General features: G+C 44.4%; 1 protein-coding gene across 1 annotated transcript; it reads right to left on the bottom strand.

Annotated features, from left to right (window-relative positions):
• Positions 1 to 1,019: 1,019 nt before the first annotated feature.
• On the bottom strand, positions 1,020 to 22,705 carry PEDS1 (plasmanylethanolamine desaturase 1). Its single transcript, XM_074843211.1, has 6 exons — positions 22,435 to 22,705; positions 19,043 to 19,162; positions 7,935 to 8,026; positions 6,257 to 6,401; positions 5,409 to 5,621; positions 1,020 to 2,194 (listed from the first exon to the last, which is right to left on the bottom strand). Exons 1-6 carry the CDS (start codon positions 22,703 to 22,705, stop codon positions 2,073 to 2,075), a joined length of 963 nt encoding a protein of 320 aa, XP_074699312.1. The 3' UTR covers positions 1,020 to 2,072.
• Between the last annotated feature and the right edge of the window lie 4,010 nt (positions 22,706 to 26,715).

Genomic DNA, 26,715 nt, shown 5'->3' with positions numbered 1-26,715 from the left:
GATCTGGGTGAAGCAGGCAATAATTAACAAAGAACCTGCCAGCCTGCAGCAATATTCCCTCATTAAGCCTGCAACCTCCTCACTGCTCCCCCCAGTGCTGTGTGTTCTCATATGTGGCCGCCTTTGCCAAGGGTTTTGATGGCGTGGGTGGGAGAAAAATGGGAAAACCTGCTATTTTCACCAAAGACAGTATGAAATCACACACCCGTCTTCCACAGTAACAGCATTAAAGGAGTATTTCTCCTTCTCCTCCAGTTTCAACTAAATACATTTTGAGACTCCTACTGAAGTGGATGTATTCTTTACTGTCAAAGCTACACAGAGACCTGATATAGACTGTGGCAACTAGAACAGACAATAGTTTCATGTAATGGTATAAAGTTCTCCAAGGATCTGAGTTATTTAAACATGTTAAATATTTTGTGCCAACTGTGATTTTAATCTGCAGAACCCAGCTCAGGCACATCCACATTCAGCAATTTCCACTTAAGGAGAGTCGCCAAGTCCCAACCCTTTCAGAAGTTGAGGTCCATCATATCTGAAGAAGTCGAGATGAAGGTCAGTCTAAACCTAGGACTCAAAAACACCTTACCACGCTCTTCAGGAAAAGCCAGTTTGAATTCAACACGATTTACAACCAATGAAGGGAAAATGGTCTTAGATTTGACTATCAGTAAGGTTTCATTTAGGAAAGAATGAAACAAGATCCAAATCACATTAACTTGATAAAGCGCCTGTTAGATGTTTATAGGGGAACTTCCCCCCCTCCCCCCCGCCTCAGCAGTTACTCCTTAGCATCCAAAGCAGAATTACTTTCACTTCTTGAAAGGTGTTGAAGTCTGGCATAATGCAGTCTCAAGCTCCTACAAGGCTGACAAACAATCACTTCAACCTAAACAAGACTTAACAGGCTGCAAAGTGTTTCAGGTGGCTGCAACAGCACAAAGCATTTTGCAAACCAGTGATCAAGTTCTTGGACAAAGTGCTGACAATGCATGAATGAAGAATGGCAACAAGACTTAACAAACATGATTAGTATTATCCAACTGCTTTGTTATAAATACATTATATACATTCAAACATCACATTAAAATATTATTCCATTACACCAGAAGAGATTAAGGCTTTATATTATTTACAGAAACAAGCAAGCACCTTAAAAAAAAACCAAACACCAGTCATCATTGACATTTCCCTTCTAACATTACAAGTTTGATACCTTGAGCTCTTGAATACAGCTATTTGCAATGTGCCCAATGCTAAAACTATTTTAAACATTAATTGTCAGGGTAGGAAACACTTAACAGAAGACTCATCAGCGAGCACTCCACATGAACAAACACAAGCATGTGTTGTACTGGGTGCCCTCCCTCTCCTCAGAGGTTTGTTAAGTTGAAGGCTTATGCAGAAACAGTTTGCTCAAATCCACGTAGAGAGTAGAACAATTTTATTTTAAGGGAAACTGAAGACACTTGAGGATTCGTGGCCCACTGGTGGAGTGGGATTCTCAAAGTCTGTTCCACGTTACATCAATTATTTAACATGACGCCGAAGATAGAGCTTTAAGTTTATCGATCACTAAGTGCATTGAACAGCAATGATTTTATAGGCTTCCATTACTCTGACACACTGTTTCCATGCAGTGTATTTGGACTCAAACATGAAGTGACAAACTGTTGTCACCATTCTCCCTATAGGTCTTAGGCAACAAGCTATTTTTGAAGTGTTAAATAATGTTGATACAACACATGTTTACTACGCCACCATGTACCAATGGAGTGACTGTCCTGCCTTCTGGCCTGCCCGATAGCCTTATGAGAGACAGTGATGAAGTATTTTCTAAGATGTAAGCAGACATGGCTAAACAAAAAGGTGCTCAGTAAGAGTAATCATCTTCATTTCAAGTATTGTTTTAAGAATTAGTTCTTTTCGTTACAGTCTGTTAGCACTTTTTAGTTTGTGCTTTAGAGTCTGTTATTTCTTTGCAGGTCTTGAATTTGGCTGATGGCTTTTTTTTTTTTAAAAAAAACAACATTGGCAACAAGTTAAGGATTGCAGAAGACTGGCAAAAGTTATTTGATTTTCTGAGCCCATTTCATGTCATCTGCTCTTGGCTTCTCTCCAGTAACTGCTTGGATAATGTTCTCCAAACACCTCCAGAATCTTATCTTCTCTAATGGATAGTTCAGCCAACCTAAGTGATTGCAAAGGAAAAAAAGGATTAGTTTGTCACAGTATCCAAAGTTCAATGTCTTGCAACATTCTTTAAATTAAACACAAAGTAAATGTAAGGGGAGTTCAGAGGTGGACTATTCTCTATGGCCCTTGCAAAGCTATCAGAAAAGGGACCATCAAGTTGAATGATTTGTGTTAGAAGCAAGACATTTGCATTAGTAGTACCTTAGATTTAGTATTGAAATTTAAGCAACAAAACAAAAACCCCAACCCAACAACTTCAGCTGTTTCCCCCCATTAGTTTCCCCATCAACAAAGCCACCTTGGCTTTTCCCCGTGTTTCTCATTAGGTAGTACAGCAAGAAAGTAAATATCCACAACATGGCTCTGAATCTCAAATACATTATCAATGCCACAGTTTCTAGGAAAAAAAACTTTAAAATTTATCAGGATTTCTGTTAGGGACCTAAACACGACTAACTAAGGCTCAGCAAACTGAACAAAGTTTTTTCTTAAATAAAGCCTCAAGTTTAGATAGTTCCAACATCAGTTTACATTTTTAAGGTACTTAAATGTATTATGCTCTCCCTGGGCAAAATTAAAGTTTGCATAACTGCTTGCTAATGAAGCCTGTGATGAGGAAATCTTATTGTAGTACCATGTTGCATTTAACCATAGCTGCTGTTAGACACCTCCTGGATTAAAAGGGCAGCACTGCTAGCAGCACTCCCAAAGCTGTGCAACCCAGCTAACAGAGCACCGCTGCTTCCAAGGGACCAGAAAGGCTGTAACAGGTCGATACGGGACAGGCTTCTCCCATTTTAAGTAAAAGTGGCAATAAGGGCAATCATGTTCTGCATGCAGCAGGAGTTTAATGCATCTTTCCTAGCCTACAGATTTAGGGTATTTTGAATGCTTTGCAGAGATGTTGCACTGTACAGACTGTGAGGCTGGAACTCACACAGGCTTAAAGCACTTCTGAATTCACGGTGAGGCCTATTATGTCTCACTTTAGGATATCAATTAGTACATTAACTTGATTTTCTGATACTGTATTTTGATGCCAACCTAACTACATATTGTATAGTAACTTTAGGCCTCTGTTTTATTAAATATTGTAAAACTAGGAAAACCAAAAGAAATCATCTCTGGGAAATGTTATTTCCCTGTAGAAGGTTTTCCTACAACCAGGAAGAGATGGGTTATATTAGTTACCCCACACTTACAGAACTGTTCTGTAAGCACACATTATACTTTACTCCATGTAAATTTCTGGAAAAGGGAAAAAAAGCATAAGAAAACAAAACCAAAGGAGAGGCAGGAATGAAGAAGTTGTTACCACAATGGAAACAGTGAGCTAGCAGCAGTGATTCATGTTAGAGGAAAGAGCTGAAACCTAGGGTACTATGAGCAAGACTGGAACAACAGAAAGTTGCTGCAGAGCCAGCTCTGCCGGGTCCAAGTACCATCCCTACAGCAGTGGCACAGCCAGCACGGGGAAAAGAACTGCTCTTGCTGGTGATGTCTTAGACTACGTGTGCAGCTACTACAGGACAGAAATACTAAAGGGAGATACCATTCAGGATATTCACTGCTGAAAAATATCATATTTCTAGAGAGCTAGATGGTTCCTAATCAGACACAAGCACAGCTGTAATGATCTACTGAAACAGGCACTGTTTTGCACTGTTTTCAGCCACCTTCTCTAGTTGGATGTGACCCTTCCTAGCTCACCTGCGATCCTGCAGCTCCACTCAACTCACTGCATACTGGTGCCCTTTAGGAAGTCAGCCCATGCAATTCTCATTAACACAGCCATCACCTCTCAAGGAATGGACGACTCCTTCCTGGTGTCTAAACATGGCAGTCAGTCTGAAAGCTGTAACACTGGGAATGCCAGAAAGCTCTGTTATCCGACACCTTCCCTGGCAATGATACAGCAGCGGACCTTTACGTACATAGGTCAGCTCCAAAACCGAGCCTACTCTTTGGACTTGGCTATCTACTCTTAAGTCAAGTCACTAACAAGTGCATTACAATAACTAGACTTCTTTTTATTTTAATATTTTACTCTGCAAAGGCCCTTTTAAATAGCACATTGACTGCATATTTCTGTACGCCTCCTCACTTCTACCCTAGAAGAATTAGAGCTGCAGAAACACTATGCTCCACTGGAAAATCCAAGAATACAATTTATCATGCTGTGTTATGTCAGACTAGTATGGTATGAACACTTACAGAAAGCATGGAGTGAACAGAAGCATGTGCTTTTTTTTTTTAATGAGGAAAAAAAGCAATTAGACCAAGACTGATAATAATGGTCAGGCTTAAACTCTGAGGACATAGTAGAACTGAAAAAAGCTCTTAGGGTGGCAAGATTTTTGCCATCATCTGTCACGTCAGGCTTCTTAATTGTACCGTGTTTTTACGTGACATTTTGGTCATGAGAACTAGATTTGTTTCTTGGCAGAGGTTTCAAAACCAACATAAACTGTTTGTCAAAACCAATAACAGAATGAAGAACCAGAGTGGTTTATTTCCAGCTGTCTGATTAACTTGATAGCTTATTCAAGATTTGTGCAACAGTGGTGACTGAGTATACCCACCTGTACAGTGGGCATAAAATTGAATATAGATGTAAAAGTCAGTTGTCTGCAAGCCTGTCTGCTCCTCTCTCTGCCCCAAATCAGAATGTATGAATACTGAAAATCCAGAAGCCTTGCTTTAGAAATGAGCATTCAAGGTAAATTGCACTTGCAGATGATATGGTCTTTTGAAGGAGTAGCAGCTTTAAGACTTTAATGAACAAAATCCATTACTAGCATGAGATTACCAAGGTATCATGCAATCAGACCTCAGTACTACTGACTGCCCCATCAGGCTGGAAGTTACAGAATCACAGAATCATCTAGGTTGGAAAAGACCTTGAAGATCATCTAGTCCAACCATTAACCTAACACTGTCCGTTCTCAACTCCAACATATCCCTAAGCACTACATCAACCCGACGTAGTCAATATGTCATACCTTTTAGTCAATAACGGATCTTCCCCCCACATTTTTACGCAACCAAAACAACTATAGTTTTGCTAAGAGCTTGTGCAGGTAAGAGCACCGTTAACCTCACCGTGTCATTTTCTAGGTATTGAATAGGCCGTCACTAAATTACATCTTGCCAGGTGAATTGCACTAGACTACTAAAGAGAGCTTGCAGTATGAACCAGGTGTAAGTACCAGTTGTAATGCAGAAGTACGTCTCGTGTGGAGACACATGATGGATCCTGTGATGCTTCCGTGGCAGGATAACATGCCAGTCCTGTAGAAATATGACCCAGCGTGGAAGACCAAAGTACGTGTGAGACCACTTGTGAATCTGGTTCGTCATGGTTATGAAGATGATAAGGGCAAAGACATAACACTCCCAAGGACATGTTTCATATAATGCCTCTGCAAAACAAGATGTGTATCTTTAAATACCATTTATGAAAAGGTAAATTTCTACTAGGAAAATGATGCCTTGCTCAGTCAGAGCTGCCTGGCGCTGCAGGAACTAACAAAGGCCTCAACGAAGCTGCTTTGGCAGAAGTGTCACGAGAGCCAGTGAGCCATGAGCAATGCCAGAAAGTCACAAGACAGGCTGGTAAGTGCCAATGTCTGTCAACTCGTCATAAACAGGAAGTTAAACTCTGAGTTTACCATCTATAAAGTTAAATTAATCCTTTAATTCTTACACTTTTAGTTTGCAAATAAACTACACAGAGATGAAGCATTTTTATACCCTTTAGAACAATGACTTTCCCTATATGCACACAGTTTGATCCCTTTTACAAAAAGAGTATTTACTGTAAGTTGTAATGCTTCCTTGCAAGACACTTCAGCCACAGACTCTCTGTTGACCTAAAGAATGTAGTTGTCTCACCTTCCAGTTGCCCCACCTGCAAGTTAAAAAAAGTTTCCCTCACTCCTCCCAGGAGCATCATGCTTCCACATCTCACATTTGTTGATTTCTCCTAGCCTCACACAACCGTTCATTTAAATATCAACTAAAATGCTAAATCCACATGTCAGAAGTAACAGCTTACCTGGGGAAAGAGAAACAAATTTGTATGCCATGTTTGCCAACGGGACTAGTGTCATAAAGCAGTTGTCTCCATTAGTCTCTATAAAATCATGTCTGGTAATTGCTGTGGGGTCAATATGATGTTCTCTAAAGGGTCTGATGAAAGCCTGAAAAACAAATTGATAAAACACAACACTACGGCTCAATAATGATCTTGGAAAGAAAAATATAAAAAACTCGAAAAGCCCTGCATTCAAATCTGATGACTGAGTTTAAGGGAGTTCCATAGTTTAAGCATGTAAGCAAGATTCAAACTTTTGTGATGACAACACTTCAGATAATTTGATTTCAATTTGCAAAGCAATTCAGTTCCCAGACTCAAACCCAGTTTTTCATTGCTTTTCAGTTTTATTCATAATTTTCACTTAGGACCTTTAGTCTCTAGATTTCAAAAACAAAGCATCAGCATCCTAATTTCACAGACAAAATAAGTCTGTGAAATTCAAAAATGTAAGTTACTTGCTAAGCAGCATAAATCAAGAAAACACTAAACAAAATGAAAATTCAACCTAACATTTAGTATAGGCTGCAGATGACAGCATTAACAGACTAAATGCAAGTTAAATGACTAGACAAACCAATGTAAGTCAAACAGATTATATGAAAGTCTTGTCTAGGAATAGGAATCACACATGAATACACAATCCCAGAGGAGACAAAGCAAGTGTGATAGGTAGGACAGAGACAGTAAAACAAGTATACTTATTTGCCTTTAACACATATATCATGTACAGCCTAATGCAAAGGTGTCCTGATCTTCTGAACTCTTGTTTATTTAGCGCATAGTCTCCTGCAGTGCTTTTTTTTTTAAGCTATGGTTCAGAGATACAGGGATTCAAGGACTACTAAGTCTATTGAAGGTGAACAAAAATAAGCCTAAAACCAACAGTCTTAATCCTGCTGTTCTAGTTCATGTATTTCTGGATAATTACAATATCCCGTACACTTTTTTTTTTTTTAAGAGATTTGTCTAATATTGCACTGTGAGGAGTAATTAATGGTAGCTATGAAGGTTTTTTTAAAAAACAGATTATTGCTTATTATAGAAGTCAGTGCACCCTCTGCTAAGCATCTGACATTTGTAGCTGCAGATGTAAAATACATCTCAAATGTAAATCTTCAGTCATCACCATTTAATACTACTACATTTACAATAGGGGCCTGTAGCACAGAGAACTGGGAAGATTTCTTACTGGAGCATCTTCATGTTTTACAAGACAGTTTTTAGAAAGTTTAGCTACAGGAAGAATTCTCCACTTCTCTGTGTTTATTGGCCTTTTGGAAGATCTGCACTAGTCTAGCCAGGCTTCTACACTTGTGGTCACAGGCCATTCCCACAGTACCTCAGGAGCGTTTGTGAACACTGGTATTGCAAAACTGTGCAAACCTTAACCAAGGTGATAAAATGGAACAGTGTCACCTTGCACATGTCACCTAGGCCAAGCGTAAACATGGCACTTCACCAGCAATACACCATGCCATTCGGTGGAGGAGGGTTCTGGGGCTGGGCACTGGTTACATGGGCAAGACTGCAAGAATGATACAGCTTATATACACTGTCCCACACAGCTGGGAATACTGGAAGTGTTTCAGAAAAGTATTTATTAACTTTTTCAAGCTTAAGGATAAGAATCTCAAACCTTTCCAACTATGGGTAGCTCCACAGATCCCCAGGTATCAGCTCCCCAGTGAAACAATCCTGATAGGAAGTCAGCCGTAATAACTCCTGCAACTTGAATGAGGAGAGACACAGTTAGATATACACAAGCATTTTTATTGATGTATTCACATTTTATACTTGTTTTACAAGTTTACTTGTTTATCTACCTCTTAGATATTTACAACCACATGAGATCTACCCAATCTGAATAAACATAAGGTCAGGCAACTAGGAAAAAGAAGTTAACAAGACACCATTTGAACAGTTACAGTCTTCATTAAATCTATAGCAAGATTTTGTATTTAACCCATCTCCTACAGAAGAGCTTGACAAATCTTTACAATTGCTGTTACAGAAAATACTAGTAAGTTAGAACTGAATCACCTGGATCTGCCTACCCTCTTCCTGAGTAGCATTTAACAGATTATTTGGCTATAAAATAACAGCTAAAGCCATCCCAACAAATAATATCTGCAGACTCTTCTCCCTTGGCCCCTTACGTCTGTAAACAGGAAGCACTGAACTTCAGTAACTACAGATATGCACTAATCGAGAAGCCACTCCTGGGTACAGCAATACTATTTAAAAAAGAAGACTGGAACATCAAACAACTTCAAGACTGTGGCATCTGCAAAGCTATAGGCAAGGCCCCAGAAACCATGCTAACGATTCTCTGCGAGGGACATAGTAGGCAAATACCACAAGCGTACAAAGTTAGACACACCATTAAACAGAAATTGTTGCAACATGTAAAAAGATTTTTCTAGCTGCCAACCACAGTAACTTTAAAACTGCAGTGAAGTGAAGGCGATTTTCAGTTTTTGCACAAAGCCCTATTTTTGCCTTCATGTTCTGGACAATCTATCCATCCAAGTTTCTGGCTAATCCTGACATTTAAGAGTAAGGACAAGAGATGTTATTTGATCAGAAGAGCTGTATATTTCCAGTTAGTCATAGATCTGTCAGATGGTGTTTAACAGACACCTCCCACTCTTCACCTGCAGAAGTCATCCAACTCCCAGGTTTGCAATCCCTTTAGTAATGAAGTCTCAAACACAGTTTGAGACACACTCCTGCCTGAGCTCTACTGCCAGGCTCTTTATGCTTTTGAGGAAGAAAATTCAGAGAAGACTGTCAAAGAAGTTCCCTTGTTTTTAACAGAGAGGGAACATGGCATACAGCACAGCAATATGGCTACAGTAACGAGCGAGATACTGCCTTGGGACCTCTAGCTTGAGGGATTTAGGGCTTTCAGACCTTGCCCTTTAAAGAACAGAGACTCCAAGAGGTACCAGTTCAAACCTGCACATCTTGCTCTAAGTAGGTGTCAAGAGAGATTAGCCAGGTCTGGATGGAGTCTAGATTTGCTAAAGAATGAACCAGACTAAGAATCAGGATTCTTTTTCACTTCAGGATAATAAAAATATCAGAAAGATGTTTCTGTTTGTTTTTTCTGAGATCAACCACCTGGTGAACACGTATACAAGCATACTTGGTGACTCTCTGCAGAGTCAGCATTCAGGCTCTGAAAGGGGAGGGCAGCACACACTTCTTACCTGCAGGTCTGGTTAAAAGAATTCAGCAGAAACACAACCCAGATTTCAAAATAGCTACTGTGTACTGTGCAAATACGATATACCTGAGAACTGACAGCATCTGATCTCAGTGCAAATCCCTCAAAATCATATACAAAGTTCATGCCAATTAAAGCACTATATACTGATCTTGCAGTCTATTGTTAAATGAGCTACAGCAAGTACAAAGATTATGCGTTCAAAACGTATGTTTCAAAGTAGCTCAGTTAGCAATTCCCTACTCTTACTACTGGCATGTCTGGCAGTTCTGAGAGAAGCCTGAGAGTCCACACAAACCAGAATAGTAGTCACAGGGCCAGGTCAGAGTGGCTGGAACACAGTTCTTTAGTTTTCCCCACTGATATTTACAAAAACTGGGTTGTTTACAGAAGTCACCCACCGTAACATAGTCTGCACCAGAAACAGCAGGGAGTTGCAAAACCAGAGGTGATGCAGGAAATTTATTTTTTGCTCTGTCTGCCTCACCAGCTCTTCTTCAGATGTCTCTGAAGCCAAGAGAATCCCTGGCTTTCTCCTCCACTAGCCAGCATTTATCTGTGTGTCTGAAGACCTTCTTCAGGCACAGCTTCTCATTTATAGTACTGAGTCTTTTTGTGATGGGCAGGTATCCCTCTACCTGCTAAAATGTGTAGGCAAGACAATTCCAACTCACTTGTAATCCAAACCAAAAGTTAGAAGTGTTGGTATACTGGTTCATCTTGCTCCAAGGCATCCTGTTACTCCTCCCTCTCTCACAGAAACTTAAAAGCAATCTGAGATATGCCAGGATACAAAGCAATCGATGGGCATCTTTCCCACAAAATCACACAACTTTTATTTACCCTGGTTGTGATCTGGACTTTGTCTCATTTTCCTACTCCAATCAGGATGCTTCCGTCAGCTGCCTTGAGAGTCCAGTTTAATGAAGTTCTTGTAACATTAGCAGCGTTGCTAAAGAGCAGGTAATTTTTAGAATGTGAAAGAGGATGAAGTTGTTCTGTTACTATTGATCAAATTCTCCTTATCTTCAGGGCACAGCGGTTACCTACAGCGCACACAGCACAGCATACTTCAAATATATCCCTTCTTATGGTTACCTCTTGCTTAGCTGATCCCTCACCTCTGCAGTCCTTCCCCTCACCTTCATTTTCATAAAGGGAGAAGAAATAAAATCAGGATTAGTGTAGCACCTACTACCCCAAAAGGCTTTTGGTATTATAAAACCAACCCCCACTGCTGAATCCATGATCTAGTTGGCCCAAACTCTTAAATACAGCAGGAGACACTTCAACCTTTATGTATCACATTATTGTATACTGAAGACAGCTTATTTTTTCTAAGCAGTAAATTCTGTACACTTGTTTTTGTTTCAGACCACACATACAAGCTCCAGTGAGACAGGGTGGAGCACAATAGCTTTTAGATCTGCACCTAGCAGCTGAAAGAGCAAACAGCCTTGATTCAGGGGGAAGATATCCAACAACACTTCACTTTGCAACAACTAAAATACCATTCTTGCTGAGGTAATCTCTCTATTAACCCACATCGCCTCCAGCACACTGCATTATCAGAGCTTGAAGTAACAGTAGGAAGAACAACAAAAATAGAGGCAAAATACTGACAGTTCAATAGATATTTCGTATGTTACTTTGATGTCAGCTGATAGAAAGCTAAGAGGAAAGAATGAAGGGTGCCTGAAGCAGTGCATTATACTAAGACAATCTGAAAAAAAACCCTAAATACCAGAAATTATATTTCATCTGTATTGCAGAAGGGCTTGCTCACTCTTCAGCAGCCGTGTATGACAAGTTGTAATAAAAGAGTGAAAACTGTACCAGGGGTTGTACATGATTAGCATTGTAACACTGTTTGCATCCTGTCTCCAGACCCAGAAGGCACATCAGACGGCAATGAATTTAACTCCGTATTCTCAGATACCTAGAACTGTCTTTAGTTAAAGTGGGAAAACCAAGGCACAGGTGTTCAGCTACTTCCCCAAGGTGGTATAAGACCTTGATGCTCTGTCATCAGGTTTGGGAGGGCGAGATAAGATTGACAGCCCTGGACATGAATTTAGAGTTAACCATAAAGTCAGAAAAAGCTGAATATCCACAGTATAGATATAGATGATCTTCAAGGTCCCTTCCAACCTAGATGATTCTGTGATTAGAAGCAAGATCAGTAAAGCATTAGAGAAATACTGCTCTGTACACATTAGTTTTACTCCAGCCTGCTGAGCGGTAGGATGGAGGATCTGCCATCTGTGGGTTATAAGAGGTGGAGAGTACTTAGAAAATTCAGGAGGAGAAGAAAGTATTGCAGTTCAGCTAGCTGCAGAACTTGCTCAAAACACTCGGATTTCTTTGTTTTGGAAGTAGACTGCTGAATCAGGAGAAAAGAAAAAGGCCTATCATACACAGAACCCAAAGGTGTACAAATGAACTTCAACCAGTAGTAGATGTTTTAACATAAGCGAACACATCACTGACACACACACTTGCTAGAACGGCTGTTCTTTTCCAGCCATCCTTTGCGCAGGCATGCCCACAGGCACCACAGCACCCTAGGGACATGGCCGAGGGAATGAGTGCCTCTCCTCTGAGTCAGGGGACATGCCAGAGCCCGACCACTGGCACTCGGACAGCCAAGTCACCAGCCGGGCCGTGGGTCGCAGGGCTGGAACCGCAACTGGTCCAAACATACAATCAACACAAGACAGCTTTGCCTTGGCTTGTGTTCTGTTCAGAAATCAGATAACAGGTAGGGGTTTGCGGCACAAAAAAGCCCCCACTCCTCCTCTTCCTTGCTTAAGTACCAAACAGAGAGATTACAACTTGCAACCTTAACGAAGGGCTTCTCTTGTGAGCAAGTCACATACCACTTCCTGCAACCCAGCTGCTCCCAGGTGCCAGCAGAAGGAAGCCAAATGAGTCCGGGACAAGCTGTTCGAGAGATAAAACTAATTTGCACATTTGCAACAAAAAGTTGTACCTCACCAAAATTTTACAAAGCCAAGTATAAGCTTGGCTTTGTGTAGATATAATTCTCAAACTGTAACCCAGAAGCTTTACTAGAGTACATCAAGTTTCATATCTACGGTAAAAATTCAGTTAAGAGTTTCTGGAGAGGAAAAAAAAACAGCATAAGATGTTATTAAATAACTTGATGCTATTGTGTAACATTGTTGAGAACTACAGTCATTTTTAATCAGTGACTGTACGAACTACTTGAACGTTACAGCTCTAAAGAGTCAGGGGAGTGGCTAATTCCACAACAGAAAAATTTTTATTTTCTAAAAATCAATATGCTATAGTTGTTTGTTACTTATATGCTCATAAAAATAAATCACCTTAGTCATCTGCATTCCACATTTAGTGGCTTTCAGTACAGAAAAGGCAGGTGCTTGATACTATGGCAAGTTATGAGGCTAAGAAAATAATCCCTAAACATTTCAATGAGTATAAAGTGTAGCAACTTAAAAGCAAAAAAGATGAGTTAACAATTTTGGCTATTTAGAACTGGACCTAACAGTGCAAGTAAGCAGAGAACACAGTTGAACTATGAAACAAAAGGGCCTGGATATTTTATGTATTTATATTGTAGTTATATTACATTATAACTGGGTTTTCAAATAAGCCATGCCTATACTACATGCACTCCAGAGATGGGAAGAGCCTATCCTAACTCACACAAGCTTATTTTGAAAGATTGGCATGCTACTCATAGCAGACATCCCTTCTCCTTCCGCCGTATACTCCAGTCACTCCCGGCTATGGGAAAGCCACATAATCCCCTGCCTCCCAGCAATGCTGTCTGGGAGCCGGGCACACCTCTCGCCTCACCTCGAACGGCGACAGACCTGAACGCCAGCCTCTGGGCAGAAACCATGCAGCTTGCAACACAGCCAGAAACTACCAGAAAAAGGAGATTCCCAAAGAATCAGGGTACTGTCTCCCCTGGAGTTGAACAGCAGCAGATCCTAAAGCAAATATTCATCTACCAAAGCATGGCTTCGCTAAGAATCACTACCTGATAAATTTAATAATAGGAACCACCAAATTTTATTTTCATGTCTTTAATTTTAGTCTATCAGCAAAAAGCAAGCTATTCCTACTATTTCTCCAGCTGTTGGAGTGCTCACAAAGCACCCGCCACATTTCCATGACCTAATCCTGACAACTTTACCTAGGCCTCAGGTTCTTAAATGAAAAGTACCATTGTGTGTACTTCTTTTCCCCAAAAAATGCGTTACTAGAAAAAACAGTTAAGCCATCCCAGAAGAAAGCGATTAAAAGAACAGAGAACAATGGATACTAAATGAAAACCAAGATCAAATTTTCCCTCACTAAAAAAAAAATAATCCAGTACTTTCATTAGTATGACCAAACTAATTCTCCTGTATCACCCATTTAAAACGCTCCCAGGAATCAAGCAGGGTGAGCTCAGCTCTCGGGAGCACGAGGCAGTTTTGTACGTGCAGGTTGGCACCCAGAGGAGACCTACTACCTGAATACTTGCCTGGCACGGGATGTAAGCAGCCATAATGCTGGTTTTGTTCAAGGCCTGCGCTCTCTCACCAAAGCTGATCCCTCTGTCACCACTCACTACAACCCACTCCATCAGGGCAACACTCCAACATGTGTTCGTGTTTTGAAGTGCAAGAGGCACTATGCTGAGTGAGTCAGGGCCACTGAGACCTACGGTTCTTAAATCCTTGAGCCAAAGTCCCCTGCAACTTTAAGAGAGCCCCTGACAACTCCGCAAGCACACAGAGCTTTCTTTGTCCCAGTCCCCACTGCTGACATAAAGAGCAGTAGCACGTCCGCACACAAGTGGGAAAGCACAGATGGGGCCGTGTCACCCACTACCCGGGTAAGCAGTGCTGGGCAGGGAGAAGGGCTCAGCTCTCCCATCAGGGTACAGCCGTCATCCACCCTGCCCGAGAACAGCTGCTCGCACGCTTGAGAAGAAGATAACTGATGTCAACATCACTCGCCCGAGTGCAAACCAGCAATTGTACTCCATAATTCCACTTTCAAGACCAACAGCCCCCAGGATCCTTTGGTGCCAGAAAGGCCTAGAGCTCTCAAATTAACACACACAACCACAACAAAATGGATCAACAGAAGGCATAACACAAATTTGTGTTGGTGCAGTGCAATTTTATTTGTGCAATACAAAGCGTAACAAAATGTGATTAAATAGGCAAAACTGATTCTACCACTTGTGGAGTCGCCATCTTGAAAAGATGATACAGTTTAGGATGGAAAACACAAAGTTACCTACAGCTATGAAGTAATGACAGTTACTTCAGGTGGGGTGAGACAGCAGGTGGCAAAGATTTGGCTTATTTGGACCAACACTGAAGGGTAATTTTCCTTTGTTAACTGAGGTTTCCCTAGTGTAATTTCAAGGACCTTTTAAATCAAAATTTCAAGTGGAAACTCATTTTAACGTACAAAGTAAATCCAAAGTGAGGTGACATCATTATAGTCCTGTCTCTTGCTGTAAGGCAGCAGGACTTTGAAGCGGCTGATCCACGTGCACAGCAGTCCATTTCAGAAAGCACCAATGGTCTCTAGAGTGCTTTTACTCCAGCGTGTGCCAGAGCTTTTCTATGCATTACACACTCACCATTTGGCTCTGCAATGCAGCTAACCAAGCACAGCTCTGCACAGCTACTCAAGCTTGAAACAAAAAGGTTTTGGGCCTTGATCAGTACAAGTTTCTATTTTGAAAGTGAACCAAGCAATTTCTTTCTGCATGCTCTCTCTCTGGCTAACCCACATCATCTGCAATAATGAAACATCTACCTCAACCCGATTTAAAAGAATTAGTTCCCCATCTCTCAAGTCAGCAATGATTAACTGTATCTTGTGTTGTGTCACAAGATGTTTCTAAAGATATCTGCCCTACCTGGGGCAGTTCTTACGAATATAAACAGCTTACAACACAAACTTAACTAATTTTTTTAGGACTGCAATAAACATCTATTAAGGAGAAACGTGGCTGCAGATAAAAGTCAAATGTCAGAAACAAAGTCAACCAATTTGGAAAAAAGGCTTTAAAACCCTAAACAAAGACATGAGGAAGAAAAGAAAATGAAGACCAGAATCCATGGTGTAACTCGTCAAACTTTTTATCTAGATGCTATTAATAAATATACCACCTATATATACACACAACTCATGTGTACTGAATAATATGGTGAACACCACAAACTCACCTAAAGGTGTAAGAGCTTTCAAACCTAATCTTGCACATTTTGGTGAGGCTTTTCTGCTTATCATGCAAGCAATACCTATGCCAGCCTTGTCCCCGGCACTACTGAGCTTCTAGTAGAGTGGCAGAGGCTGCTCTGGTTCTGCAGTACTGCTAGGATGGTGTCCCACTGCAGTGGGACAGTTCAGCTGCAGCTGAAAAAATGGGCATAATTAAACCTCCACCACACTCAGCCTCCTAACCAAGGCTGCCCTGGAGTTAACCATGTGCATGCATGCATGCAAATAAAATACCAAATTCAAATCTACATAATTGTCAACTTGCACGAAAATGAACATTTTCATAACTCCTCAGCAGCTGAAGATATTCAGAACAGGCCATGACTGGATTTAACATAGAAACAACAACAAAATAAATCCATCCTTTGCCCACTTTTTTCCTTTCTTTTTTTTTTGACAGTGAGGAGGGGAAGGGAATTGTCTTGTCTTCCAGGCTGGTTTAGCAGAGATAAGAGACTCACATGCCTCTTTCTTTCCAGCAAGATCAACTTTAGTCAGCAGAAAACAACCCAGTTCAAAAGCTATTCTAAAATACGCCATAAAGTTCTCGCCTTGCAGCTCTTCCCTCCCTCCATAACGCAAGTACCCGTAGGTGATTCAGCACAGCAAATGACAGCATGCCACGTGAGTTCATTTCTTAGCAGACTGCCTGCTCACATCACACACGGAAGTAAGTGCTTTCAGACTGCCGGTAAGAGGAGAGTCAGATCTTTTTCGTCTCAACAGTTTCTAGATTAAGATATTTACAGTGTTACCCATGTTACAGTTATATGTGCCATGTCAGGCAGGCATGAAAAAAGAAGATATAACACAGCTGTTAATTACAGACACAGGGTTTAGGCTAGGTGAAATGATGCAGAAGGTTCTAACTACTCCCCATTTCCTAAAAGAAAAAAATACATTTATATAAGAGTACACAGAGAGTCCCAACAACGCATCTTAATGAACGGGTCTGGGCAGCAGATCAGATCCAGCCCATGGGATCACCGATCACTTTCAGATTTCCAAGGACCTGATGTGAACTTGGTCTAGACCTATGTCTTCATTAGCAGAATGTTTATTTTGTGATCTCAACTCAAAGGTCAATATTCCAACCTAAGCTTCGGGAAAGCTCTCAATGGGAATACATCTGACGATGTCTGTAACTCAATATTCCCTATCTTACCCCTTGTACCGCATGTGGTATTTAGGAATCAGGGCATTTATGGAGAGGAGTTTCACAAAACTTCATAAAACTTATCATCACTGCAAATTACCAACAGCATTCACACTTTACCTGGAGAATTAATGTACTGAAGGAAGACAGCAAAACAAGATAGCATGCAGCACTTACTATTTTATTGCACTCATTTTTGTACACACTATCAGTTATTTCCACACTACTTTATTTACACAGAATCCAGATTCAGCTACTTTAATCATTCACTACTACTTAAATAATATTATCAGTGAATTGGCTGCTTTATCAGTTAAACTGGTAACCAGGATATCAGAGAACTCAAGCTTTTATCAATATTAACTCTGAGATGAAAGCCAGCTGCAGACAGATTGCACTACAGGTTAACCATCCTTGGTGATTGTCTTGTCTGCATCTGTCCTCATCGTTACGGAGCGGTTCTCATGCCATGTGCTCCATTCCTCCCAACACCCCCGCCTCACCAGCTGGGAGTAAGCAAGACTAAATTAGGCCAAGGGAGCTGGGGGGATTCATAGTGGGAGGACACTGCTCCCCCCTAGCCCCAGCACAAAGCCAATAACCTTTAAACAGACATCAGGAATTACCAGCTTTGGCAAAAAATCGAGGCATCTATCATATATCACTGTTTGAATCTACTGTGGTGTTTTGTGTTTTTTTTTTTTAAATCATTAGCAATATACAACAGCAATTATGAACAAGTACCATTCTCTTCTAAAACAACACCTCACAGTTTGTAGAAAAGTTATTTATTATAAAGCACAGCAGCTGAACACCTGTAGCCAGCTTATATGGTGTTCTAATGAATGACACCATTTGTTCTCTTTTGAGGCAACAATGCAATTCACATAAAAATATGTAAACATTTATACACAGCCAACACAAAAAGTTAATACTGCATTCAATATGCACCACAAGTACAGAAGATGACCAGTGAAACACTTAGTTACTATCCTTTTCCCTCCCTTATCCCATATTAGAAGTTTACCAGAAAGTTATGAAAGGTATGCACTGCAGAGCTGACTTCCGATTTCTAAATTTAATCCTCTCCTTTTCCCATGTCCCCTCCCATGACCATACAACTATCAGTGACATTTGCTGCCCAGAGAATGCCAACAGACCCAGTCAGTCACAGACGATCACCCTTCAGCTCAGCCTGCGCCACTGCCCTCTCTTCTGCCCGGTCTCAAGAGAGTTTCTGTGCAACAGCATCGCGATACCGTTCTAGTAACACAAAGCTCATGTAAACACTGATACTTTTTACTCTGAGCATTAAGCAACATTCAAGTTGTACACCGGTTTAGGCTTTAAATGATGTAATGAATGTTGTGGAGACCCTTTTCACACCCAGCTCATTCTGAGACCAGTTCTTCCTCCAGCTAATTCCATGCAATTCCCGATTCTATCAGTAAAGTTGTACAGCATTCAACTAGAATCCTTTAGTAGTTCTTCCTCTCCTCCACTGAAAAGGTGAAATCACCAACTCGCACTGCATCTAGACCAGCAAGCTCTGCACTGCCAAGATCCAGCTAACTCAAACACCTCTACACATCTAAGGTAAAGACAGAAGACTGAGCTTGCTTGCCTACGCTTCCAATCACAAGCATTAGTTATCTATCCCCAGAAATCAAGATAGTTTCATGCCTGAAACACCTTTTTCTCTTGGGCTTTTGCTTTCTGAAAAGTTCTTGTAAATATTTTTGTCAATCAGTGTATTTTGTTTCCAGCTCTGACAGTCTTGACAGCTATTTTCTCCTCTCAGTAGTCCTTATACTTGCAATGACTCCATACGAACACCAAATTTAAATAGCTACATTAAAAACTTCACCTTTGAGACACTGAGAAGCCACTGAAATAAAAGACAGAAAGCAGTAACAATGTTTGCAGATTGTCTCAGTTTCAGAGGCACTACAGTTGCACACACACACAAACGTCCCTCTCCCTTTCTAACAGTAAGTCAAGCCTAAAAGATCACACATTTGTCTCCAGCATTACAACAGCCTTGCCTTGTTCACGGCAGCAAACAGTTCCTACTTACATATCCCAACAATAACAGAGGACGTGTGTTCCAGTCGCAAGTAGAAGAGAAGATTGTAAAAATTGAAACTGATCAGAGAGAAGCATAAGATGACAGAGATCCATTCTTGTAGTCTCTTTCCTGTTGGAAAAAAAGGAAAAAAGCATGTTTTACTTCTACCTGAGATGACATTTTGAAGTCTGAAATAATACAGACAGACTATTCTAGTGCCTGGATGACTCATTCTACTTGTCTAACAGCGAATTGAAACAGAAACTTACTTATCCACAGGAGGGGTGCATGTTTAGTTAAATGACATTCCCCTTCCACTACTAACCCCTTCCCTCTGCCCTTGCCGAAATAACAGGGACAAATCAGATATCATCTCACATTGTCCCAGTTTCCTTTTCCCTCTGGTTGCTGGCATAACATTCCTCCACATCACATCTTTTTTTAAAATTTGCACTTCATTCAATATTCAGTGTTGCTGGTATGGCTGAATCTGGGAACAAATTTCTGGCCTCAGATGACCGGTAGTTAAATCACCTTATGATCTGTAATATTCAAAATCTCAGAGCTTGTAAGTAAAGCTGTTATACTAACAGGGAAAAGCACTATCCTGTATTTTGGTGGCCCTAGAACTGCTTTCCTAACACTGCAAGTATACTTCTTAAGCTTGCTTACTTAACTCCTGCAGTCTTGCCTTTGCCCTCCTGCTTGCAGGCAGAAGGCTATGACCTCTCAGCCATTCTGAGATGACAAGAGACAGAATAAGCAACAAGAAAGAACTGGCACAAATTCTCTCTTGTACTTTGCTGTACTACTTCATACCACTACAAAAACCTCATTTATTGCCTATAAAAAGAGAACAGACACATCAGAGTATAGTAACACTTTGAATATTCAGATTAGCAGCAGAAAGCTTCTGCCTGTCAATCACTGCTGCATCCTCTCCAGGCACTGATGCAGAGAGCAAGAGAACGCTCGATGCAAGACCTGCAGGGATTAAGGCATCAGGAACAGACCTTTAACGCCTGAATCCAAGAAGATGGCCTGAGCTGCCACCTTGGCCCAGAAGGGCCCTGGCTGTAGTTAGCTCTTAACATGCTCAGGAGCAGAGAGGTCAGTCTTCACCAATTTTAGGGGGGCAGTCAGCACAGCTGTCTCTTGCCCAGGGCTTCCCAGAGCAGTTAACCCTGCAGCCCACTCCCAGCTCCCTCCTGCAGCCTTACACACTTTGCACCACTTGAGTTTGAGGCAAAGCAACATGCAGAGGAACAATCAGTAAGGACTTCACGCAAGGCACACATCCTCTCACAGGAGCAGAGGCAACACTCACATGTCTGGCATGTGTTCAGGACAACAGCTTCTTTCCTACTACTCCTCTATGTTGACCTACTGCCCGATCAAATATCTCCTCCTAAATGCTAAATCAAGTCCTTCTCAACTATACCATGAAATGAAAAGGAAACTAGGAACATCAAAGGAGGATTGGTATTATCTCCAACGTGCCTACAATGCAATATTTTAAAGAAGCAGGAATAAAGACTTTTACCGTTCAGAATTTTGTTCTAGAAAGGCCGTGAGTATATAAACTAACATCCTCTGCAGTAGCAGAGAACAGAATCGTAAAATTCAATTAAGACACAAGAACAAGCATATTTCTCAAGACTGCATCAGGTCACAATGTGGGAGATTCTATAAAGAGATCCCTGGAGTAATGAAAGCAAGAGTTAATTAACACTCACTTCCTGCATAAGAAAACCACACCCTGATTAGAGGAGCTAAGTGGGTAGATCCTCATGGAACAATTAGCTGACTGCAGGGAAACCCGAGACTCCTTACTAGCAAGTCCCGTGAGTTCAGTCTATGCAAACACCACTGTACTCTGAACACAGGGATCCCAAGACGACTGTCTGGTGATATCCGAGTCCAGAAACGCAGCCCAGCTCTGGACAGACCGGGAAGCGAATCAGACGAAGGAGTGGAGTCAGCACCAATAACTTGGGTTTAAAGAGCACTCGAATTTAAAAGTATGTCCTGCACGGAGGAATAAGGTGCCAAAGCCACAAAGTATACGCTTAAAGAAATCATGGAAATACTCCAGAGTCATATGCACTCTGCACAATTATACGTAATCCCCATTCTTAAGAATTCAGTAGTTCAACATCATGTGCTTCCGCTGTTAACACATATTCTGACGTTGTTTATGCAAGTTATTTATGTAACACCAGAAAAAAATTGCATATCTAATATCACAGCTCACTGCTGATAGATACCACTCTACATACACTACTTCAGACTTCCCAGGAACTTCCATCTACAGCTAAAGAGAGGGGTAGCAAGTTGTTTGGGGAAGAAAATCTTTTCCTTATGAGTAAGAGCACAGTGCAGTAGTGAAGTTAGTTACTGCTTTTCTGCAAAGCACAGGAATCAGTCACTGCCTGGATCAGAACTGCGTATCTAGACCAGCTGAAAGACGTCACACACCACCTTATCTCAAGGCAAGGAAGAGGTGACCGATACAAGCTGAAACAGGCAGACTCACCCTGAACAGTCTAGAAAACTGGCAAACTAATGAATGATTTTATTTTCTTACCATTACTTGGCTCTGCCCAAGTATGAACACCTGCTTTTCCAGTAATTGCCTTGAATGTGCAAGCTAAGCTGTTCAGCTGACCTGCTGGAAACAGCAAGATGCTGAAAACATGTCTGCCCTTTCTTAATCCTTCACCTGCAAACGAATTCACTGGGAATGGCAAGAACACCTAGCACTGCTCACAGTGCAAGCTAAAAACAAACGACATATTGTAAGAAGTCCACAGTTATTTCCATAGCATAATGAAACAGCTGCTGTCACTACTGAGCTCTGACAACCAGCAAGCCTCAGGAAGGCAAAACCAAAGCAAAAACTCAACATCCCTCCACCCCTTTCCGAGGTGCCAGGACTGGGGATCTCAGAGTAATTCACTGAATAAATATCCTGCAGCAAAAGCTTCAGCTGTCACCTTGCTTAGCAACCAAATTTGTACACCTGCTTTTGGGTGGAAAGATTAACTTTTTGTTTGTTTTCAAAGGGAAGAGCACTCATCCTGGGCACTTTCTACTTTGAAAACCTCGCCCCCAGCAGCACAGCCTGTTTCTTAGACTGCTTTCAGTAGCCACGCTCGCCAGCTCTGCCCAGGCCGAGGTGCGGGCGACCAGCAGACGGACGCGGAGCGGGCGGCACGCGGCATCCCACCGCCGGCAGCCCCGGGCCGCCTCGCCCGGCAGGGCCCAGCCCGACCCCCGCCCTCCCCGCTCCTCCGGGGCTCCCTGGAGCCGCGCCGCCTCAGAGCCGCCGTCGGGGCGGGGGGCGAGGGGAGCCGGCCCTGAGCGGAGCCGGCCCTGCCCAGGGAATCTCCCGCCCTCACCTGGGGAGTAGAGCTCGGCCAGCTCGCGGGCCCCGGCGTGCTGCGCGCCCCACCGCCGGCTGCCGCCCTCGGGCTCCTCCGCGGCCTCCGCCTGCGGCCCCGCCGCCTCCGCCCGGCGCGGGACGCTCTCGGCGGCGCCGCCACTCGCCATGGCCCGGCCCCGCGGCGGCGGCTCCTCCTCCTCCTCCTCCCCGAGGCCGGCGGGCGGCGGCGAGCGGTGCCCAGGCCCCGGCGAGGCGCCCGGCGGCAGCGCTGCGGCCCGCGGCAGCATCGGGAAATGGGGCCGCGCCGCGGCGCTGCGGCGGGGAGGAGGCGGGGGGGGGGGGGGGCGCGGGGGGGGCGGTGGGCGCGGCCAGCCACGCCCCGGCGCCATCTCCCGCCTCTCGCCGCCGCCGGGCCAATGGGCAGCGCCGCCCGGCGCGGAGGAGCCAATGGGCGGCGACAGGGTCGGCGGCGCAGCTGGAGGCGCCCCGCCCCGCCCCGCCCCGCGGGCCGCAGCTGGCGGCGGGACCGGGCGGAGGCGCTGGCGGCGGCCGGGGCCGGGCCGGGCCGGTGCCGGTGCCGGTGCCGTGGGCGCTGAGTGGGCAGGTCTCGGCACTGCCCCCCCCCGCGCTGCCCGCCGTCCCCGCCCGGTGCCTGGCGCGCCCCCTGGCGGCGCTGCTGCCCCGTGCTCCCCTCTGCGCGCGCGGGCGCTGCGGGCAGTCATTAGCCGCGCGGCGTTAATTAGGCGGCTGGAGCCCCCCGTTTGCTGTGACACCCCAAGACCGTAACCGTGCCAATAAAATCATTTTAGGTCCCTCTGTCGGGTAATCCAGGCCGTGTTCCTTCACAGAGGCGGTTAAAGCCACGCACGGATGCTCTCACTGGCCCCAAATAAACACATTCCAATATGGAAAAAAAAAAAAAGAAAAGAAGACCCTAGCAATAGCTAAGTACTACATCATGTTATAAAAATAATTTCCGCAACAGATTTATTTGAGCATCAAATAAATTAGCACTAAAATGTTTCAAACAGATTTCACTTAAACATTACAAATGGATCCATTTACAGAGGGTGAAATACTAAACCAAATGTCTGTTTAATCCAAAGGTCTGAAAACGATCCGCCATGGTGAATAAAATGCTTCTCCGTGCCTTGACAGCAAGGCCAAAATGACAGCAAAGCACAACCCTGCGGCTGTACCACGGTCAGGGCCCAGCACATCACACCTACCTGAGGGGCAAACACTGATCCTGCGCCTGCAGCCTGCGGGCTCCCCCTCCAGAGAGCTGGAAGAGAAATGCCAGTTGCATCAAACCACCGGGAATTTCCTAAAACTTGACCAAGCCAAGAGTCAAGGGCTGCTCTGCACCGTCACTTCATGGTGCTCTGAAATCGCCGCGTTTCTGAGGCGGTAAAAGGCATGCCGTGTGCCTCCCAGAGCCTGCCCGGCTGTTTGGAGGATCACAAGTTAATTAATAATTAGCTGGAATCATGTGCTCAAATTCTTAATGTTCTTAATGAAAAAATGGCTCAGGAATTCAATGAGTCCTGGACTCATCAAGAGTTTTATATATATAGATATCTCTCTCTCTCTCTCTCTCTCAAAAGTTCTGAAAACTCTAAATGACAATGATTTGCTGACAATACAGAAGGCAGCATTTATCTGAGGGAGGGATTTTTCTGCTTTCTGTTAATTGGGTAATAAGCCAATTAAAAGGCATTAGCTTGGGGTACCTCAATTTGTTGGACTGGGCTGTGTTTAGACTGAGGGATGGGAACGTTCTGGTATCGAGGGATGATGATGCTTTCATTAGACTTTTGTGAGGTTAGGCTGCTCTGATGCCAAGGGTTTTGCTAAGATCCTCTTAGGGTCACAGTGACCTCGATAATGTTAGTACGGAATTGGTGTAAATGTGAATGAATTCATGTCAATTCAGGAGGACATGGCACCTTTAAATGTGCTTTGAGATCTGTGACCGTATGTCCTCATTATGAACGTGTAAGTTAGAGGAAAGATATAAACAGTTTTAACTGAGCTACAGCTCTTGGGAGTGTTTCCCAAGATACCTTCAACATCTGTTAGTCACCTGGTTTTGTCAAGGGAAAAGGGCTGTCAGTATGAAGAAAAAGCAGCAAATTGCTAGCAAGGTTTGGCTTTGGATGGGCTATCAAATTCTCTTGGAAGACGGTTATTAGTTTTGGCTTTTGCTGGACTAAAGCTGCATCTGTCTGTAATAACATCAGTGTAGCTGCCTAAAGACAAACCTTGCAAAAGGAAAAAGGTGCTTTGAAGCCCCTTCTAATCTCACCTCAGTGTGACACGACAGAAGATCATCAGGGAGAGGGTTTGGTCCTTTCCTAGGGACAAACCAGCACTTGGGACACATCTGAAGAATGTTCCTCGTTCATCATCATCTGGGGGAGGAAGAAGAAACAGTAAGTTAGTTCACAGACTCGGGTGGAACTCCAAGAGCTGGTGCAGGCATCGCACCGCCACATCCCATGGAAGGGTGGAACCACGAGGATTTAGCGAGCGCAACAGCTTTTAGAATCACCTGAAAAGTGATGTGTCAGGCAACGTCGTGGTGAGCTGCAGGTATCAGCACAGCTGGGACAAGGCTGCAGGGACTGAACAGGCTGCATTAAAACAGTAATTCTGCGGGAAGCTGTTTGGAGAAGATAAGGACCATGTCTGAGTACGAGAGGTCACGTTACCATAAGGAGGCCTTCGGCCAGTTCAGGGGTAGCCCAGCCAGGCCTGTTGTATTCGGCTCCCGGCTCTCCGGGGGAAGGCCCCGGCCGTTCTGGGCACCGCGGGCATGAGCCGTCTGCCGGGCCCCGGGGAGGGAGCGGGGCCGGGCAGCGGGGCAGGCCGCGCTCTCCTTCCGAGAGACCCGGCCCGCGGCTCCTCGGCAAAGCCCCTCTGGAGGAGGGCCCGGCGCTGCTCAGGGGTGCGCGTTCCCGCCAGCGCTCCGGCCCTCCGCGCCCCCCCCCCGCCCCTTGCCGCTAGGTGGCGCTCCAAGCCCGGTGACGGCGGGGCGCGGCGGGGGTCGCCGAGCGCCTGACGTGGGCGAGGCCCCGCGCGTTCCCGCCCCGCCCTGGGCAGCGGCCCCGCCCGAGCCGCCCCGGGGCGGCACACGACGACGGAACCTCCCGCCCTGCAGGCGCGGAGCTGTTTGGCGACGTCGCCCAGAGAACGGGGTTCTGTGGGTCCCTCGCGGAGGACCCCATCACCCGCGGCTTTACCGGCCTCCTGCGGCCCGGCGTGGGACAGGCGGGAGGCCGCCCGCCCCCTCCCCTGACAGGCCACACGGCTTTCAGCCCCGGCTGCCGCCTCGCCCCGCCAGGCCACAGCAGCCGGACCGCCTCGAGTTCTCCCCCCGCTCCCCCCTCCCGCCGCTGGCCCCGAGCGCTGCCCACCGCCGAGACCCGCCCGGCAGCGCGGAGCCGCGCTCAGGCTCCTGTCTCTCGCCTGCCACCCTCCTTGTGCAGTCCGGGCCTCCTCCAGAGCCACCAGGCACGAAGGCAGCAGGACCTGGCTCAGGACCTGGCTCAGGACCTGGCTCAGAACCTGGCCGCAGCTCCCTCGCCGGACTCTCCGGCATGGGAAAGTGTCAGTGGGTGGGAGAGCTGGAATAGCCACTCCTACGGCTGCCGTCCAAAGCCAGGAAGGCAGAGATAGGGAGATGCGGGGGACAGAGGAGTGGGGGGGACGCAGTGGCTATTCCCACCTGGTGCCCAGTCGCCCAAGGCCAGCTGCCAGCTGACCCAGGCCAGCCCAGGGGCTGTTCTTAGATGCCAGTACTCACAACCAACAAGTCCTAACTGATTCCCTGGCAGCCCCACTTACCCCGTGGTGCTTGACACAAGATGAGAGCAAAAGGAAAAAACTATTTGTACAGTCTAGGGCATAGACCACCTTTAATGCTTTTAATGAAGAAAAATCTAATTCTTCACTTAAGCCCACTCTCCTGTCACACTCTCTAAGATTTCCCTTGGTTTATGCTGCCCCTGGCAATACACACCATGAAGTTCCAGCTACCTGGCCTGCAGACTCAGGACCTCTGAATAGTTCTCCTCTTTTAGAAATTTCTTAAATAAATTATCAGGTTCTGTTACTGGGAACTTCTAACACTTGGCAGGGTATCCTGGAAGGCTAGGATTCCTGTTCCCTTGATGGATCTTTCAAAAGCTCGGATATGCTAGAAAAAAGCACTAATACATGATTTGTAACAAATTCATCAAAGTGGGAGGCTATGATTACCTAGGAAATGTCAGAGAACTACGGAGAACTTCTG

This window comes from Strix aluco, chromosome 17 (assembly GCF_031877795.1).
Source record: "Strix aluco isolate bStrAlu1 chromosome 17, bStrAlu1.hap1, whole genome shotgun sequence".
NCBI lineage: Eukaryota > Metazoa > Chordata > Aves > Strigiformes > Strigidae > Strix > Strix aluco.
This window is presented reverse-complemented; position numbering and strand designations above follow the sequence as displayed.

What these genes read in the sequence shown, in the direction of transcription:
- PEDS1 (XM_074843211.1), bottom strand. Translation starts at nt 22,705, where the DNA reads ATGCTGCCGCGGGCCGCAGCGCTGCCGCCGGGCGCCTCGCCGGGGCCT. An exon ending in CTCTGTTATTGTTGGGATAT is followed by an intron (nt 8,027 to 19,042) that starts GTAAGTAGGAAC and finishes TCCTCATTCAAG; the next exon opens with TTGCAGGAGTTATTACGGCT. An exon ending in GTACTTCTGCATTACAACTG is followed by an intron (nt 2,195 to 5,408) that starts GTACTTACACCT and finishes GCAATCACTTAG; the next exon opens with GTTGGCTGAACTATCCATTA.